This window comes from Prunus persica, chromosome G6 (genome assembly GCF_000346465.2).
Source record: "Prunus persica cultivar Lovell chromosome G6, Prunus_persica_NCBIv2, whole genome shotgun sequence".
NCBI classification, from domain to species: Eukaryota; Viridiplantae; Streptophyta; class Magnoliopsida; order Rosales; family Rosaceae; genus Prunus; species Prunus persica.
The window spans coordinates 13,396,268-13,412,512 of record NC_034014.1 but is presented as its reverse complement, the minus strand read 5'-3'; the positions used below and the strand labels follow the sequence as shown (position 1 = coordinate 13,412,512).

The following is a 16,245-nucleotide window of genomic DNA, read 5'->3' as shown; positions in this document are numbered from 1 at the left end:
TTCTATATAAATTCTGCATCAGGATAGGCATAATTTTTAAGAGATAAGCAGACTATATTTTCTAAAGAGATAAGTAGGGTGCAGGGAGTTGTTCATCTAGAAAATCAAACTAACCATCATGGCATATTGAACTCTTACAAAGAGGAGTTAAAGATCAAAAAGGGATTAGGTTTTCTTTCAAAAAAGCAGAGAAGTGATCACCATAAAGAACTGACTATTGATGGTTTGTCTGCCAGAATTGATAAAATTCCCCTTTTTCTTTGACATTTAAAATGAAAGATCTTGCTTTTAGAAAATTTGTGGCCCATTATTAAAAAAATTAGAAATTCCACTCCAGCATTTTTCTATAAATATGATAGGAGATGAACAGATTAAAGGACAGCCAAAAAATCAATTAAAAACAAAAACTCAAAATGATCACTTGATCTCAAAAGCCTTCAAAACACTGAAGCAACCAAAAGCTCATCGAGCCACAAGAAACAAGTAAGCTATAATCCAGAATCTCCAACTTCAGTCTAGTTTCAGAGAAATAGTCACTCAAAGCGAGATTTCTCTCGTTACAAATTTGGTTCAGCATAAGCCAAATCAAGCAGAGTTCGGGTTTTACAAATATGAAAACCTCAACATATTTATGGAAAGCCTTGATCAAGCAGAATAGGTATCATCGTGCAGTTCCAGCTCAGTAATCATCAAATCCAGCCACTTCTGCCCCTTCTAGACTGAAGAGGTTCCAATTCTGCCCGTGCAAAAAGCCTTCCAAGGCTTGAAATAGATTAAAACTCTGCCACACTCAAACATTGGTATCGATTTACAGCTGAAACTTGATAGTTGAAGGTGTTGATGGTCCAATCCAGCACAGACATACCCAGTCCAGCCCGGATCAGAAGCATCTATCCAGGTAGAAATTGAAGTCCAACGCTCTTTTTGTCTTTTTAGAGTCGGTCTTCCCTTTTGAGCTTTGTAAAAGGCAGTTCTGCCTAAAACAGTTCACTTTCTTATCATTCATTTTGGCCAAAACCACCAGTTTTGTACTGTGAAAAATTGTGAAGTCCTCACCAATTTGAGGCAAAAAAAGAACTTACTTAGGAGATATTCCTCACCCCAAATTCACAATCACTTGTTTAGAAATCAGTAACTTGGGGCGCAAGTTATCTATTTTTAAGAAGTCTGCTAGGGTTTTCACTGCTAGCAGTGGCACACTCGCACACAAAAGAAAGTTGACTTGTTGACCAGTCAATAATTTTCAAGACAATGGGGAACTTTACCCTACCATCACAGGAACAAATATAAAACGGGTGAACAAAAGGTCCATACAAATATGAGTGTATTCAATTAGCATTATAAAAAAGTTCAATAAAATCTAGGTGTATTAAAAAATTCATATATTTGGAAAGATTTCAGTAACCACAAGAAAAAAAAAAAAAAAAAAAAAGGAATATCCGAAGTTTCTTCTGAAATCATATAGCTATTGCACCACACTTTTTATATAGCACCAAATGAGAGAGTAATGAAAAAACAAATGTTTTAAAGAAACAGAGCACCACTTACTACTCGACGGAAAGCAAACATCTCTTCTTGGCTTTTTGATTGTCTGCTTAAGGATGCCAAAGTTAGCATCCGTCTAAAGAAATATGTTAAAGAAAGAGTGTTGCTAAACAAACCCTAAAATTAACTGAGTACACCATAAGATCTAAGTGCACTATAATATTTAAATTAAAATATAAAATTAACTAAGTACACCCTATTTAACTACCAAAAATACCCATGGATACAAATGAAATAATTGAAAATATTTATTTATAAAACTAAAATATATAAAAAACCTACCCAGTCCCCCACTCTCCCTCTCCTCCCACAACCGCCTCCACACCCAAACCCCACCCACGGCCTGCCCATTCCTTCCTCCACCACCACCCATCTCCAAGTTCTACACCCTCCATCCCACACATCCCTTTGTACGTACCCAGCCCCAGACCCAAGACCCCGAAAATTTATCAAGGTAGCCAACCCCCTGTCGTACCCCTAGATTATCATCTTGACCATCGTACATCAAGTGGGCTAGCACTTATATTCTTTTATTCATCATGTCAACTAAATCCAAGATAATGTCATTTCCATCTCGATCAATCTCAAAGAGCTTTCCTACTTATATGAGCCAAATTCATGTCATCGTGCTCTTTGACTTGCCTGGGTGTGTTCCCAAAGAAGATGAATGTTGCCCTCTCTTGAAACTAATGGTGTGTTTACTAATCAGGAATTGGAATTTTCATCAGGAATTGAATTCCACCTACGGAGGATTCCTGTGTTTACTTCACATCAAGGAATTGAAAAGTAAGGGGGACCCATACAAAATTAGGAATTGAATTCCTGATTTTGGAGGAATTCAATTCTTGGGTGAGAGGTGGTATTCTAATTCCTGGAGAACTAACCCATTAGGAATTCATATTTTTTACCTATTATATCCTCACACAATTTTCAAAATTCAAAATTTGACATCTACTTTAACCCAACATCGAGGATATTTTAGTAATTAGTACCACTCGTACCCCAATTCCATATGATTTAGTAAACAACTTCAATAGGAATCCGGAATCTAATTCTCCACAATCCAACTCCTCCTCAATTCAATTCATCCTCTATTCCATTCATTCTAATCTAATTATGAATTAGTAAACATGCCATATGTATAAATGAAGCCAAGGTGGTGGGGTTTCTTTTTGTTGTTGTTGTTGTTATTTTTCTTTTATTAGTTGCATACTGGAATCAATAAGTGACAACATTTTTTTTGATTAGGGTTGAAGATGGTGAGTAGGGTGTACTTATTATAATTACATTTGTTTTACAATTAAATATATCATTTTTGGTCATTTTATATTAGGGTAAATTAGTAATTCAATAAATAGTTTGGTAGTAGGGTGTATTAAGTTAATTTTAGGGTTCGTTTAGCAGCACTTTAAAGAAATTATAGAAGTCTGGAATAAAAACCAGGCAAATCTTATAATAAAATCATGTAGAACTCTTCTCAAGTCTATGTGAAATCTAAAAGTTCCATAGAGTTCCAAGAAATTTGGCACTTAAAAAAATTCTTTTAAAATGCTCTAGCATCTTAATTGAATACAGCCTTATTTTTCTGTGGAATTTCTTTCTTTGTGGAAATTTTTGTCTCCAAATTTTTTTTAAAAAATGAAGGGCTTGTTTGGATGACCGATTTGGGCAAGAGATTTGGGCTTTCATGGGATTTACAAATACAAATGGACCAAGTGTTGGGAAGAAAGGTGGAGTGTGGCCTTTAGAGCACATGTAACGCACAGTCGAGTTGCTCTCTCTCTCTCTCTCTCTCTCTCTCTCTCTCTCTCTCTCTCTCTCTCTCTCTCTATCTAAAGATATCTAGAAAGAGATGTGAAAGTAATAACTTTATGTTATGGACGCCCTGACTTACGACAGAGAGGATGATACGTGGCCCGGTATACCTGATCATTTGGTCAACAAGATGTACGCCAGTCAACATAGCTCCATATATATGTTCTTTTTTTTCTTTTTTAGGTTGCGATTGCAACTAAGGTGACACGGCGTTGAAATTTGAATGGGAAGCGGCGGCGTTACTATTCACCGTGAAGAGAGAGAGAGAGAGAATACCAGAAAAAAAAAAAAAAAAGAATCGGGTCTTATACTTAAATTGGGACTTCGCAATATTTACGGTTATGCCACTACACTTATGTAGATCATAACTTCTTTGTTTTAACTCTGAATTGAACCTGACACATGTCTATGAACTCATATTCACAAGCTCTACGCAATGGAACTACTCAATTCCCCAAATTCCTTTCCAAACAAAAAGTGACTAAAGTGCCCCTATCCCCAAGGGCAAAAATGTAATTACACAATTAAATAATTAAATAGAAACAATTTGTTGGGTCGGGGGTGTTACAGCAGAGGTTAGGGAAACCAATGTGGGCAACGCTATGATGATGAAAATTGAAGCCCCTTATTTCCAATGGCTTTATGTGTGTTTGGATGCCAGCAAAAAAAGCTTTTTAGCTGGATGTAGACCTATCATAGGTGTTGATGGGTGTCATTTGAAGAACACATTCCAAGGTATGAATCTTCTTCTGTTTTTCTTATTATAACTATATTATCATAGGGCAATTTATTATTCAAAACATGTGAATCTATGTTGCACTAACTATGTTAATGTATGATAGGTCAATTACTTATGGCAGTGGGTATTAATGCAAATGACAATATGTACCCAATTGCTTATTTTGTGGCTTAGTTGGAGACCAAAGAAACATGGTGTTGGTTCCTTCAATTGCTTATTGAGGATTTGGGTCATGCTAGTAAACATGGATGGACTTTCATTTTAGACCGACAAAAGGTAGTAAAATATTCTATGTTTTTTTATATTCTTAGTTTAATCTTTAGGGTTTAATATGCTTAGTTAAATATTATAGGGATAAAATACTGAATTTGATTTATTTGTGCCTGAAATAGAACATAGATGGTGTGTCAGACATCTTTATGGGAATTTCAAAACATTGCATAAGGGAAAGACTTTGAAAGATTTGTTATGGAATGTTGCCAGAGTCAAAGTCAGAATGCATATGCTTCTAGTGGACTGAGGCAAACTGGAAATTTTGCTCTATGGAAACCACCAGGAAAGGCAGCTACTAAAAAGCAAGGCATGCCTATTCCGAAGAAGGAGCAGACCTAATTTTTAAAGGTATGAGACTTTTTGATGTAGACTGATATAATTCAGGATATGTATTTTGCCTTATCTTGTGAACCATGTCCAAGTTTGTGTACTGCCTAAACCAGATATTGTAGTTTGCCTTATTTTGGGAACTAGGGCCAAGTCTGTGTACTGCAGCATGTGTATATTGCTTCTAAAGACATTGTATTTTGGCTTGTTTTGTGAATCATGACAAAGTCTGTGTACTGCAGCATATGTATGTTGCTTATAAAGACACTGTATTTTGGCTTATTTTGTGACTCATGTCCAAGTTTGTGTACAACAACATGCGTATGTTGGTTTGTGTACTACACCATGTGTATGTTTCCATTCCATTTCTTTACACAAGAGCTGAATGTTTTCACTTCATGACTAGAAATTTATAACCTCTGAGACATGTCTTTCCCCAAATTTTGATCACAATGTTACAACCAAAACATTTGAGTAGAATGTTACAACCAAAACATGTCTTTACTCAAATTGAAGCACCATCTAAGCACCTCATTTTTTTTTATAACTAAATTGAAAACAACATTGACAGCAATCAAGATACAAATGATTAACAACATCTCTTTTATTCCTTTCAGCAAATTCAAAACATCTCCAACTTGTAGCTGCATAGATTGAAACACCACGCCCTTGCTACCATTGTTTTCCATCCATTGTGAGTCGTTAAAGATGATATTTTCCCTCTATTTTGTGTTGTCAACATCATTACACAATACGAAACCTTTGCATCCAACACCTCCCTACATCATACAACCACTTTGCATAACCACAACATCCATATAATAAAATAAAATTGATTCAAAACCAGGCCTTACATATTTCCTTGTACACTTCTAGAAATATTTGTTGTAATGTTGTTCTGTAGTTGATAGAAGTAATTTCATTTCAGCTCCACATAAAAGGCATCTCAATCCATGAGAAGATGAAGTAGACATCTGCAAACTACAAGAAAGAAACCTAATTGTAACAATTGAAATAAAAAATAAAAAATACAAGAAATAAGCAAATTTAGAAACTGAAATCGACATATAACCATATCAGACAAGAAATTACCCCTAAAATGGATGAATTCCTACATGAATTGATGATTCCCTTTCAAATCGTGACTTCGCCTATTAAATCTTCATCGATTTGATGATATCGAACCCTATACCTTGAAATCGACCAGCCTTTTCCCCAACTTTCAGAACCCTAACGCTTTTTTGGGGAAAAGTCGCTCTCGAAAGTAGTTTTTTGATTAAGCGCTTGAGGCGAAAGGGTAATAATACCCCAGCACACACGCATCACCTGTGTCTTAACTTACGGAATTCCCAATTGGACTTGATTTGTTAACGATGCAAAATGTGATGACCAAAATCGGAAAATTAAAAGTGCGGTGCCCGAAACTAAAATCGGGCCAAACCCCAATGACCAAAATTGTAATTAACCCATATTTCAAATGTTTCAATTCCAACGTGTTTTCTTTGGTTTAAGTTCAATTTGTAACATCCCGTCCCAAAATTTTCTTAAAATTTTGAAATTCAAATATGAATTAACATTTTTTACCTTAGAGGTAAGGGCATAATGGTCACTTTTCTTTGGGGACAAGTTTTGGGAATTTGAGTTGCACCCTTGTGTAGACCTCACTCTCACGAGTTTGTAGACACGCGATGGCTCAAATTCTACTTATATAAATTTTTTTTTAATAAAAAAAACTAACTCTTTAAACTTGTTTTTACATTTTAGCTTTTAATATATATATATATATATATATATATAAAGCAAAATGCAAAGAATGGTAAGACATTCATAATATCAAAAAATGTCCTTGGTTAATACAAACATTAAGAATTGAAATTATTAATTAAATGAAGATAATATGGTAAATTCACACTTTTTAATATTAAAAAAATTAAAATTAAAAGAAAATTAAGATAATTGATCTTATTTTTATGGAACACAACTACTCATTATCTTTTTTAATTCTAAAATAAATTTTAAATTAAAAAAAAAACCTCTCGCGCAGAAGCAAGGCGAAGAGGCTAGTTTTTTTTTTATTGTATGCATACCTTGTCCTATTTTATACCACGAGAATATAATATTATTACCTTACTAGCCCCTTGGCACATGCGTGATTTTTTATTTTTATTTTTAGAATTAAGAAAAGTATGACCTATTATCTTATTTTGTTTTTAATTTTAATTTTTTTGATATGAAAGAATGTGAATTTACCGTATTATCTTCATTTATTAATAATTTTAATTTTTAATGTTTGAATTAACTAATGACATTTTTTGGTATTTTAAATGTTTCACTATTCTCTATCTTTTACTTTATATATATAGATAAAAAATCATTTACCATTAAAAAATAAAAATAAAAAACAATGAAGAAGAAAAGATCATTTTCCCAAAGTGGATGGGGATGTTTTGTTTAGATATGGGTGTGTGTGATAAAATAGTCAAACTTCGTACCCAAAAATAAACCCTCTCTTCGTTGTCGCCCCTTGCGTTGCTCAATAGTCACACCTTATTATTCAAAACGCGAGCGACCCCTGCGTTACTCGACAGTCCCAAATGGAGGAGACGAGAGGAGAAACCGGACTTACCGACAGTAGCACCAAACCCGAAGTGGTCTCAGTAGAAGAAGCTCTAGAAACTGTGCTGAGAGTGGTCCAGCGGCTGCCACCTGTCACCGTGCCCCTCCACGATGCGCTTGGGAAGGTGCTGGCCGAGGACATTCGCGCCAGAGACCCTTTGCCTCCTTACCCTGCCTCCGTCAAGGTTACTAGAAAGAAACTCATTACTGTTTCATTTGAAATTGTTCACTTCTTTGAATAATATTGAATAATATGTAAATACGATTTGTGTTTTTTTATATGTATGTTTAAAATCTTATTATTTACTATTAAGTGTTCTGTTTGAGTCTCTAAACTAACCAATTAACATGGATTTTCATAGTTTTATGGATTCAATTAATATTTTTGGGAATTGGAATGCTTGAGTTGACATTTTTTTTTTTTTTTTTTGGGGTTGTATATGAATTGGCGGACATGCTCAGGATGGATATGCAGTGGTAGCTTCAGATGGGCCTGGTGAGTATCCTGTGATTGCTGAAGCAAGAGCTGGGGACGATGGACTTGGCATCACCGTCACTCCTGGAACTGTAGCATATGTTTCCACTGGAGGTTTGCCCTTTTTTCCCCTTAATATGAAAAAAATACAGATTTAATTTGTCAGTTGTATGGATGCCTTGGAAATGTTTGTATTTCTGACCCTTTTTTCTTTGGTGGTTAGTTGTGTAGTGTGCAATACTAGGGAAGGTCAAATATCATTTTGAGGAAAGAAAATTAAAGATTTTATGGTTAATGACTTGAATTATTTGATCAAATGATCTAGCTGATATTTAATTAATTACAAACAAAAGCTACCATAGTGTTGTAATGTACTCCAACAGAAAATAAATAGTATGTCAACTCCAGGCTCGCTAGACAATTTCAAATGAGCCACTCTGTGAGAATAGTGCATTCTAGATAAATTATTTGATTTTGTACCTTATTGTTGATTTATTTATGTTTTTGTTTGGTTCATGGTTTATTCATATTACTTGTACATTTCCTAAAAACTAGTTTTCAAAGTATTATACATCTTATATATACATGTATAAATAATCTTTCTAGAAAACCTGGATCGATGAATTCACTGACTGCTCAGTTTTTCTGTGATCATAAAGTGATTTTTCAACGTTTGGTCATACTCTCAATTTTCTACCATAGACATCATTAGTTGGTCTTTCTGAAGGCGTTCTTGCTCCCAACATATTGGTCTTTTTGCTTTTAACCTGTTCTCCTGGTGTGCTTTCTTTTAGGACAAATACCTGATGGTGCTGATGCAGTTGTACAAGTTGAGGACACTGAACAAATTGAAGGGCTTTCACTTGAATCAAGGAAAGTAAGAATATTGGCACAAACAAGCAAAGGAGTTGATATTCGTCCAGTGGTATGATATCATTCCTTGCTTAAAGTTATGAGAGTTAAAATGTCAAAATTTTGTGTGGTGGAGTAGATATGCGTATACACAATGTTCACTGTTCAAATTTATTATTATTATATAAAACCAGAGTCACTAATATAATTTACGTTTACTTATCTCATTTGTAATTCGTCCAGTTACTTTCTTTTTCTCAAATTATCATGGTGAAATGCATAGATAGATGTTTTCACTCTTAAGACACATTAGCTGACCTAGTTTCTTTTACTTTGTGAACAAAGTTGCAAAGGTACATATTGGTTAAGGTTTTATTTTTCTAATTTTATAAGGAACGAGCACTTTGTGATGTTTTCACTCGTGGACCCGAATTCTGTGCTTTTGTGATGCAGGGACAACTCTTGTATTTAGTTTACCTACTATAAATTTGGTTACCTTTAGGATATAATGCTAAAGGATATTTGAGCTTTGGGATGAATTGATGGTAAAATGAGGCTTCTTAGATAGTTTATGACTTAAGACTTGAAAGGCACATGGTTGCTGTTCCGGTCTTTTCAACCTTGAACAGTATTTTGATTCCTTTATTTTTTATTTTAGGTGCGTTTAGTTTTCATCTCGGGTGGTATTGGGGTTTGCAGAATAGGATTTTTAGGGTGTATTCAGGTCTAGGTATTGCTTGAAATGTGAGGACTTCTGTAGGAAGAAGTGAAGAGCTGGTTGGATCTGAAGTAAAATTGCCATTTTAGCTTCTCTTTGGACTTCCATATCCAAAGATTTCAAAGGGGTAACACTTTATTTGATTTGTGGTAATTGGGTTGAGATAGGTTGGATCACTTGCCGGGTAAAAGTAGGAAGTAGAGAAAGAAGAACAAAACCTTAGAATTTATCTAAGGCCTCCTAGGAGTCTCACCTGGAACTTAAATGGCATCTCACCATTAACCTGAAGCAAAAATCTGAAATTTCATTAATTTAAGTTTTCTATGTTTCTCAGACAAAGAATTCCTTATATAGAGGCAACTCATAGTACAATGAGGGCAACTAGAGAAATCGTATTCAGACAAGGACTTCTAACAACTGAGTATACCCATACTAAACTCAATCAAGATTAGAATAAGCCAAGATACTAGAACTAGTCCTGCAACCAAACATTCCCAAATATGAAAATACCACTGGCGGCTCCGAGTAATAAGGACACAAACACTCAAACTTGAATCTCTTTAGTTTCTGCACTACATTTGACTGTTTGTTCTGCTTATACTATTATGTTTGAAGAATCTTCCAGGCTGGCACCAAAGCCACCACCAAGGAAAGCAAATCAAACACTACTCTAAGGAGCAAAACCAGAAAGGTGCCACAAATTAGCAATACAGCAATTATCAAGACAGTCCTCAAACTTGTCTGAGGACAACCTCCTGATGATGGTACACTGGTCGATAAAATGGCCATGGGAGGCTTAGTGTTATTAGTTCCTTTAGTAGATAAACTTGATTGAAGACAACCTGGTCTGACCGTATAGCTCCAATTGAATAATGGAAGAAAGATGGACAGTTAATGTGTTATGGGTTTGACCGAGGGCTAAAAGTGGAAAATAAAGATTTGGTGTATTTCGAGTTTTTTTGGAACTCTCTAGCATGGCTCCTTGATCAATATATTCATTTGTCTTTCCGTCTTTGGTTCACTATCATGATCTAATAAGAAACAAATATATACATTTTGCAAACTTGCAATACTTGTTTGATCTACTGAAATTTTAAAAGCTATTTGAAAATTTGTTTTCTAGGGATGTGATATTGAGAAAGATGATATAGTATTGATATCTGGGCAAAGAATTGGTGCTTCAGAAATTGGTTTGCTTGCTACTGTGGGAGCGACAGTGGTGAAGGTATTAAAAATATTTACTTTTGTGTTAAGGATTGTCATTGAAAGCTAATGTGTCATGTATTTGTCTTATTAATGAAACTTGTATTTCCTATCAATAAATAAGACAGATTGACGCTGAGAGCTAATATGTCATGTAGGTTTATCCCGCCCCAACAATTGGTGTGCTTTCCACAGGAGATGAACTTGTAGAGCCAACAACAGGTTGTTTAAGTCGTGGCCAGGTACTGGAAGCTATTGGAAATTCTCTCTCTCTCTCTCTCTCTCTCTCTCTCTCTCTCTCTCTCAATGATTAATTTCTTTCACTTTGTAGTACCAAAAATAAATAAATAAATTCACAGTAAATAGTGAGGGACCAATTTAGTTTTAAAAAGTCTACAAATAACAATTAGGTACCAGGGCAAGGCTTTTAAATGTAAGCTTTAAGCCATTATTGGCTGGAAAATTGTACATTAAACACAGCTTAAAACTTCAAAATGTTAGTGATGTAGTACAGCCCGTAGGTATTAGATTAAGCACTTAAACAATCGAACATAGAAGAATATAAGAGATCGAGGAGAAGAAATATAGATCGAAGAGACGAGATGAGGGGCAGAAACAGTAGAACAAAGAAGAATATCGGAGATAGAGGAGAAGAAAATATAGATCGAAGGGACGAAATCAGAGAGTTCTAGGAAAAGCTTTACTCAACATTCAAATCTGAATTTTAAAGAACTACATGGGGTTATTTATAGCAAACTAAAACCTAGACATAATAGGATAAAAATCCCTTGCTTAAACAGAAATCCTAACCCAAATAAAATAGGAAACTTAAAACTAGAAATCGGGAAATCTGGAAAAGTAGAAATCCTACTAGAATTTGGAAAACTAGAGAATCTAGGAAACTAACAAATATATTAGGAAACTAATAAATTTAGGTCCTACGTGTCTTGCATCAGTTAGGTTTCTTATTAGGTTAATGGTCGATGAAGTCATACTTATTTCCTTCTTTGGTTTGGGGTTAGGCTGATTCTTTTAGGCTTCAGTATGATTAAGGACGCAATGAGGAAGTGTTGGCCTTTAAAAATAAGAGAGTGTCCTGCTTCATCAAGATCTTACTTACTAATGTTCAGAGAATATATTGGCAGAAAGAAAGAAAAAAAATTGTTCTATGGTCATCACAGTACGAGACAAGGGTAGTTATTTTGCATTTAGGATTTATTAGATTGTATTATCATGGGTTGATATCAAGGATGTTGCTACCCATCATGTAGTATCTACACATTTTAGCAAATAGGCTGATCAAGTTCTTGTGCAGATTAGGGACTCCAACCGTGCTATGATACTGGCAGCTTCAGTACAGCATCATTGCAAAGTTCTTGACTTGGGAATTGCTAGAGATGATGAAGAAGTACTGGAGAATATCATGAATACTGTCATATCCTCTGGAGTTGATATTCTTCTTACATCTGGAGGTGTTTCCATGGGAGACAAGGACTATGTCAAACTACTATTTCGAAAGAGAGGGACAGTGCATTTCAGTAAGGTAGACTGACTCTGCAGTCATTGCTTGTAGATTTTCCTTTAAAACTTTTTATACCCTCATAGGATGGTTGGTGGAACCAAATGTCAATTGTGATGCTGTGTTGAACTGAAAAGTGGTTCGATATAGTTATATATCATATGATATCATGTTAGTTTGGTATTTAACTGGCTCTTCAGGTTTGGATGAAACCAGGGAAACCTTTGAATTTTGCGGAGATCAATTCTGAACCTGCAGAGAGTATGACAATGAAAAAAATTTTTGCATTCGGTTTGCCTGGAAATCCAGTTAGCTCTCTAGTCTGCTTCCATTTGTTTGTGGTACCCACCATCCGCCGCCTTGCTGGATGGGCAAATCCTCATCTTTTGAGGTTGCTGAAAATTCTGAAGAATTTCTAATTATTTGTTATCTCTCTCTCTTTCTTTCTTAATCTCTCTCTATTGTCCCCCTTATTACTGGAGTGGTTCTGTTAAGCTATTCATATATACAACAGCCATCCTTATATTTTTTATGTTTCTACATGTAGAGTACACGCTCGTCTTCTCCAGCCTATAAAGACAGATCCCACTCGTCCAGAATTCCATCGTGCTATCATTAGATGGGAATTAAATGATGGATTTGGAAATCCTGGGTACGTTGTTTAAGGAATTTGCTGTATTAGTTGTTCATTTTAGTTTCTTTCAGAGTTGGGACTTAATTGGATCCTCGAAGTGCCTTCTGTTTTAACCTTCTCAGTAGCATTAAGAACATTTAGAAAAACAAGAATTATCTCTTGTCATTTCAGCTTTGTTGCTGAGAGTACTGGCCACCAGAGAAGCAGTCGGATCTTAAGTATGAAGTCTGCTAATGCTTTGTTGGAGCTGCCAGCAACAGGCAGTGTAATAGCTGCTGGGACTTCCGTGCCAGCTATCATCATTTCTGATATAAGTAGTACTGCTATTTTCGAAAGTTCCTCATCACCAGGTTCAGCATCTCCTTTACAAAGATTTAAAATGCAAGAAACAACTGTAGCTGAGTGGCAGAATGCCGAGTTTAGAGTAGCTATTCTTACAGTGAGTGATACTGTTGCATCAGGGGCTGGGCCTGATAGAAGGTATGATACCTACATCTACATACCTACTTATGTTGAGATACGGATGCGGCAGTTTCTGATAATGGCCTGTAATACTTGACACATGGTGAAAACATACAAAGCCCTCAGAATATTTTGTTTCCCCATCTCTTTATTTTGTGTTCATACTTAATGCTTATTGGATAAGGGTGCTGCTCATAGTAGTTTGGTTACCTGAGTTTAAGATAGTATGTTTAACTAAATGTCTGGTTTTCTTTTCTTTTTAAATTTTGAAGTAAAATGCTTGTGAGAAATATTTTAGTCTTTGATTAACCTTTTTTTAAAAAAAATTTTATTTTAAACAATTGATCCTTTATCCTAAAAGAAATTACTTTGTTACTCCTTTTCCCAATAAGTTGTGAAATAAGTCTTCTTTTGGTTGCTCAATGTACAAAAGAGTATCGTTACATTTTTCTACATGTTAGGAAGACAGTAATCAAACTCAACTGCGTCTAGATACTCCTTTTTGAATGTTTGTTTCAAGAAGGTCACTTAATAGATGCCAAAGAAACAAGGCAAAGCTGATGTTGCTCCTTGTCAAAGTACAACATGTGATGCACTATATGCTTTGCAACAATTTAATGGAACCTTCACTTTAACATGTTCTTCCTATGTATAAAAAACTCGGCTGTGGTTAGTAAGTAAACACCCCAAAAACATGGAAAAACTTTTAGAGAACAGACCAATCCAATCCAGCATTTGGGCTTGTATCTGAAACATTCATGCTCGACACCACATAACATAGAATTATATCTCTCTCAGCAAGCATTTCGACATGTGAAAAATGATATGTATGCATCCTTTGTTTGAGAAGAAGTTTCAAACCTTTAGTTTGGTTGAATTCTGTGAATTTTTGTTTCATGTAAGAATTTATTTGAACAGATTATATGTTTCTTCTTCATTGTTTTACATCCTGCATCCACTATTTCTTTAATGTTCTTGAATTTGCAGCGGTCCAAGGGGAGTTTCAGTTGTAAATTCCTGTTCAGAAAGGTTGGGAGGAGCTAGGGTTGTTTCCACAGCTGTGGTCCCGGATGATGTAAGCCAAATCAAGGATGCTCTCAGTAGATGGAGTGATGTTGATAAAATGGATCTCATCCTCACCCTCGGTGATTTTCTTGCTTTTTAGCTGGCCTCTTTCTTTTGGTAAAGTAGAACTTCTTTAATACAGTTTTCTTGAATTCTTTAAATAGTTATATTTTCTCAAATTTAGGTGGCACTGGCTTCACCCCACGAGATGTAACCCCGGAAGCGACCAAACAGTTGATTGAGAAAGAAACACCTGGTCTTGTTCATGTCATGATGCAAGCGAGTTTAAAAGTAAGCTTCATACTTAGAGTATATGTATGGCAATGTATACTTCTATGTCTTTTGACTGTATTGCTGGTTGAAAATCTTAGTTGGTTGGGGATAAAAACTAATGAGGTGGATCTGCTCTGAAATACTAGATAATGAATGAAAATATTATTTAAAGTTAGTCAAATTATTACGTCTCTTTAGCATGGGTGTGCTGTGGTGTAGTTTGTAAGTGCAGACTTTTAAGGGGGAGTTTGGTGCCTAATATCTTTAGTTTCTGTTATTCTAATATCTTATCCATGCACACTTACGGTCTGAGTGAGTGGTTATGTAATTGCCTATGTTGATGACTTGGCATCACAGTTGTGTTTAGCTTAAACTCTACTTTTTCCTTGTTTCAAACAGGTGACACCGACTGCTATGCTCTCGCGATCTGCAGCAGGAATAAGAGGGTCAACATTGGTAAGGCCTCATTTTGCATTCTTATCTTTCATTTGGTAGGTAGGAAATCATGATTATGGTTAATTATAGTTTGATGAATATTCAAACAAACATGGGAAGTAATTCAAGGGTTGTAATGATTACTGTTGCAATAAATGCTTCATAATGACTGAACTTTAAGCATAACAGTGGTTTCTAAATTTACTTGAAGCATGTCGTCTCTATAAAGGCGGACGTTGGATCTTGAATGAAAAGAACAGAAATAAATTATTTATATCCTTTATAAAAGGCAGAAAAACTGAAGCTTTAGCGGAGTAATCAAATAATAGTAAGTCATTCAAATTCAAATGCACTAGTTTCATTTCAACATTGTTGATGTTACATTGATGCTCAAGTATATTTCGAACTTGCTTCTTAGCGGTGTAATCAAATAATAGTAAGTCATGCAAATTCAAATGCACTAGTTTCATTTCAACATTGTTGATGTTACATTGATGCTCAAGTATATTTTGAACATGCCTCTCATGGTAGTCTTTTTTATTTTGTGTTGAATGATTTGTCAATTTTCAATATCTTAGAAATCTGGATCTTATGGATCATTTGGTTCCATTCCCTAATTATGCAATTGTCTGTTCTTACTATTTACTATATACATATATTCAGATCATTAACATGCCTGGAAATCCAAATGCGGTTGCGGAGTGCATGGAGGCGTTGTTGCCTGCCCTCAAACATGGATTAAAGCAGATAAAGGGAGGCAAGAGAGAAAAACATCCCCGACATGTCCCTCATGCACAATCCGCGTCCATGGATGTTTGGGAACAAAGTCATAGGTTGGCCTCTGCTACTGGCAGAGAGCACGGCTGTTCTTGTTGCCAGTAATATGGAGGAATAAAATATCATGCCATCTTTCTTTCTTTCTTTCTTTCTTGTGTATTGTTGTTATGCATCTCACAGAATGTAAAAATTGTCTTTATAATAGATAAATAAAACATGTATGTCTTCACAAGTTTACAACAATCAAAAGACCTGAGCTTAGCCGCCGGCACCCCCTTCCCCCACCCCCCCCAAAAAAAAAAAAAATCAATTCTTCCATCTCTGGCAACTTTTCAAAATACTTAAAAACTTTTGACCTACAACATGTGTATATATATTTTTTAAAAACGCACAGATTCTCGCTTGCGTAACTGGTATGCTCTTCCCTACAATTGGCATGAGTGACGGGAGTCTGTCATTCGTCACTAAATGTTTGCTGAACTGCGGTTGACCAGAGTGCTGGTTCAGCGTTGGTCTA

The 16,245-nt window shown here is 35.4% G+C and overlaps 1 protein-coding gene and 1 long non-coding RNA gene across 2 annotated transcripts; one reads left to right on the top strand and one right to left on the bottom strand.

Annotated features, from left to right (window-relative positions):
- On the bottom strand, positions 5,031-5,991 carry LOC109949917. Its single transcript, XR_002272242.1, has 3 exons — positions 5,792-5,991; positions 5,554-5,680; positions 5,031-5,478 (listed from the first exon to the last, which is right to left on the bottom strand). It is a non-coding gene; the product is annotated as an uncharacterized LOC109949917 (long non-coding RNA).
- Positions 7,146-15,977, top strand: LOC18775175 (molybdopterin biosynthesis protein CNX1). Its single transcript, XM_007204911.2, has 13 exons — positions 7,146-7,500; positions 7,778-7,904; positions 8,585-8,715; positions 10,484-10,585; positions 10,722-10,805; positions 11,879-12,106; positions 12,283-12,473; positions 12,630-12,734; positions 12,888-13,196; positions 14,166-14,323; positions 14,428-14,534; positions 14,916-14,972; positions 15,615-15,977. Exons 1-13 carry the CDS (start codon positions 7,294-7,296, stop codon positions 15,831-15,833), a joined length of 2,025 nt encoding a protein of 674 aa, XP_007204973.1. The 5' UTR covers positions 7,146-7,293; the 3' UTR covers positions 15,834-15,977.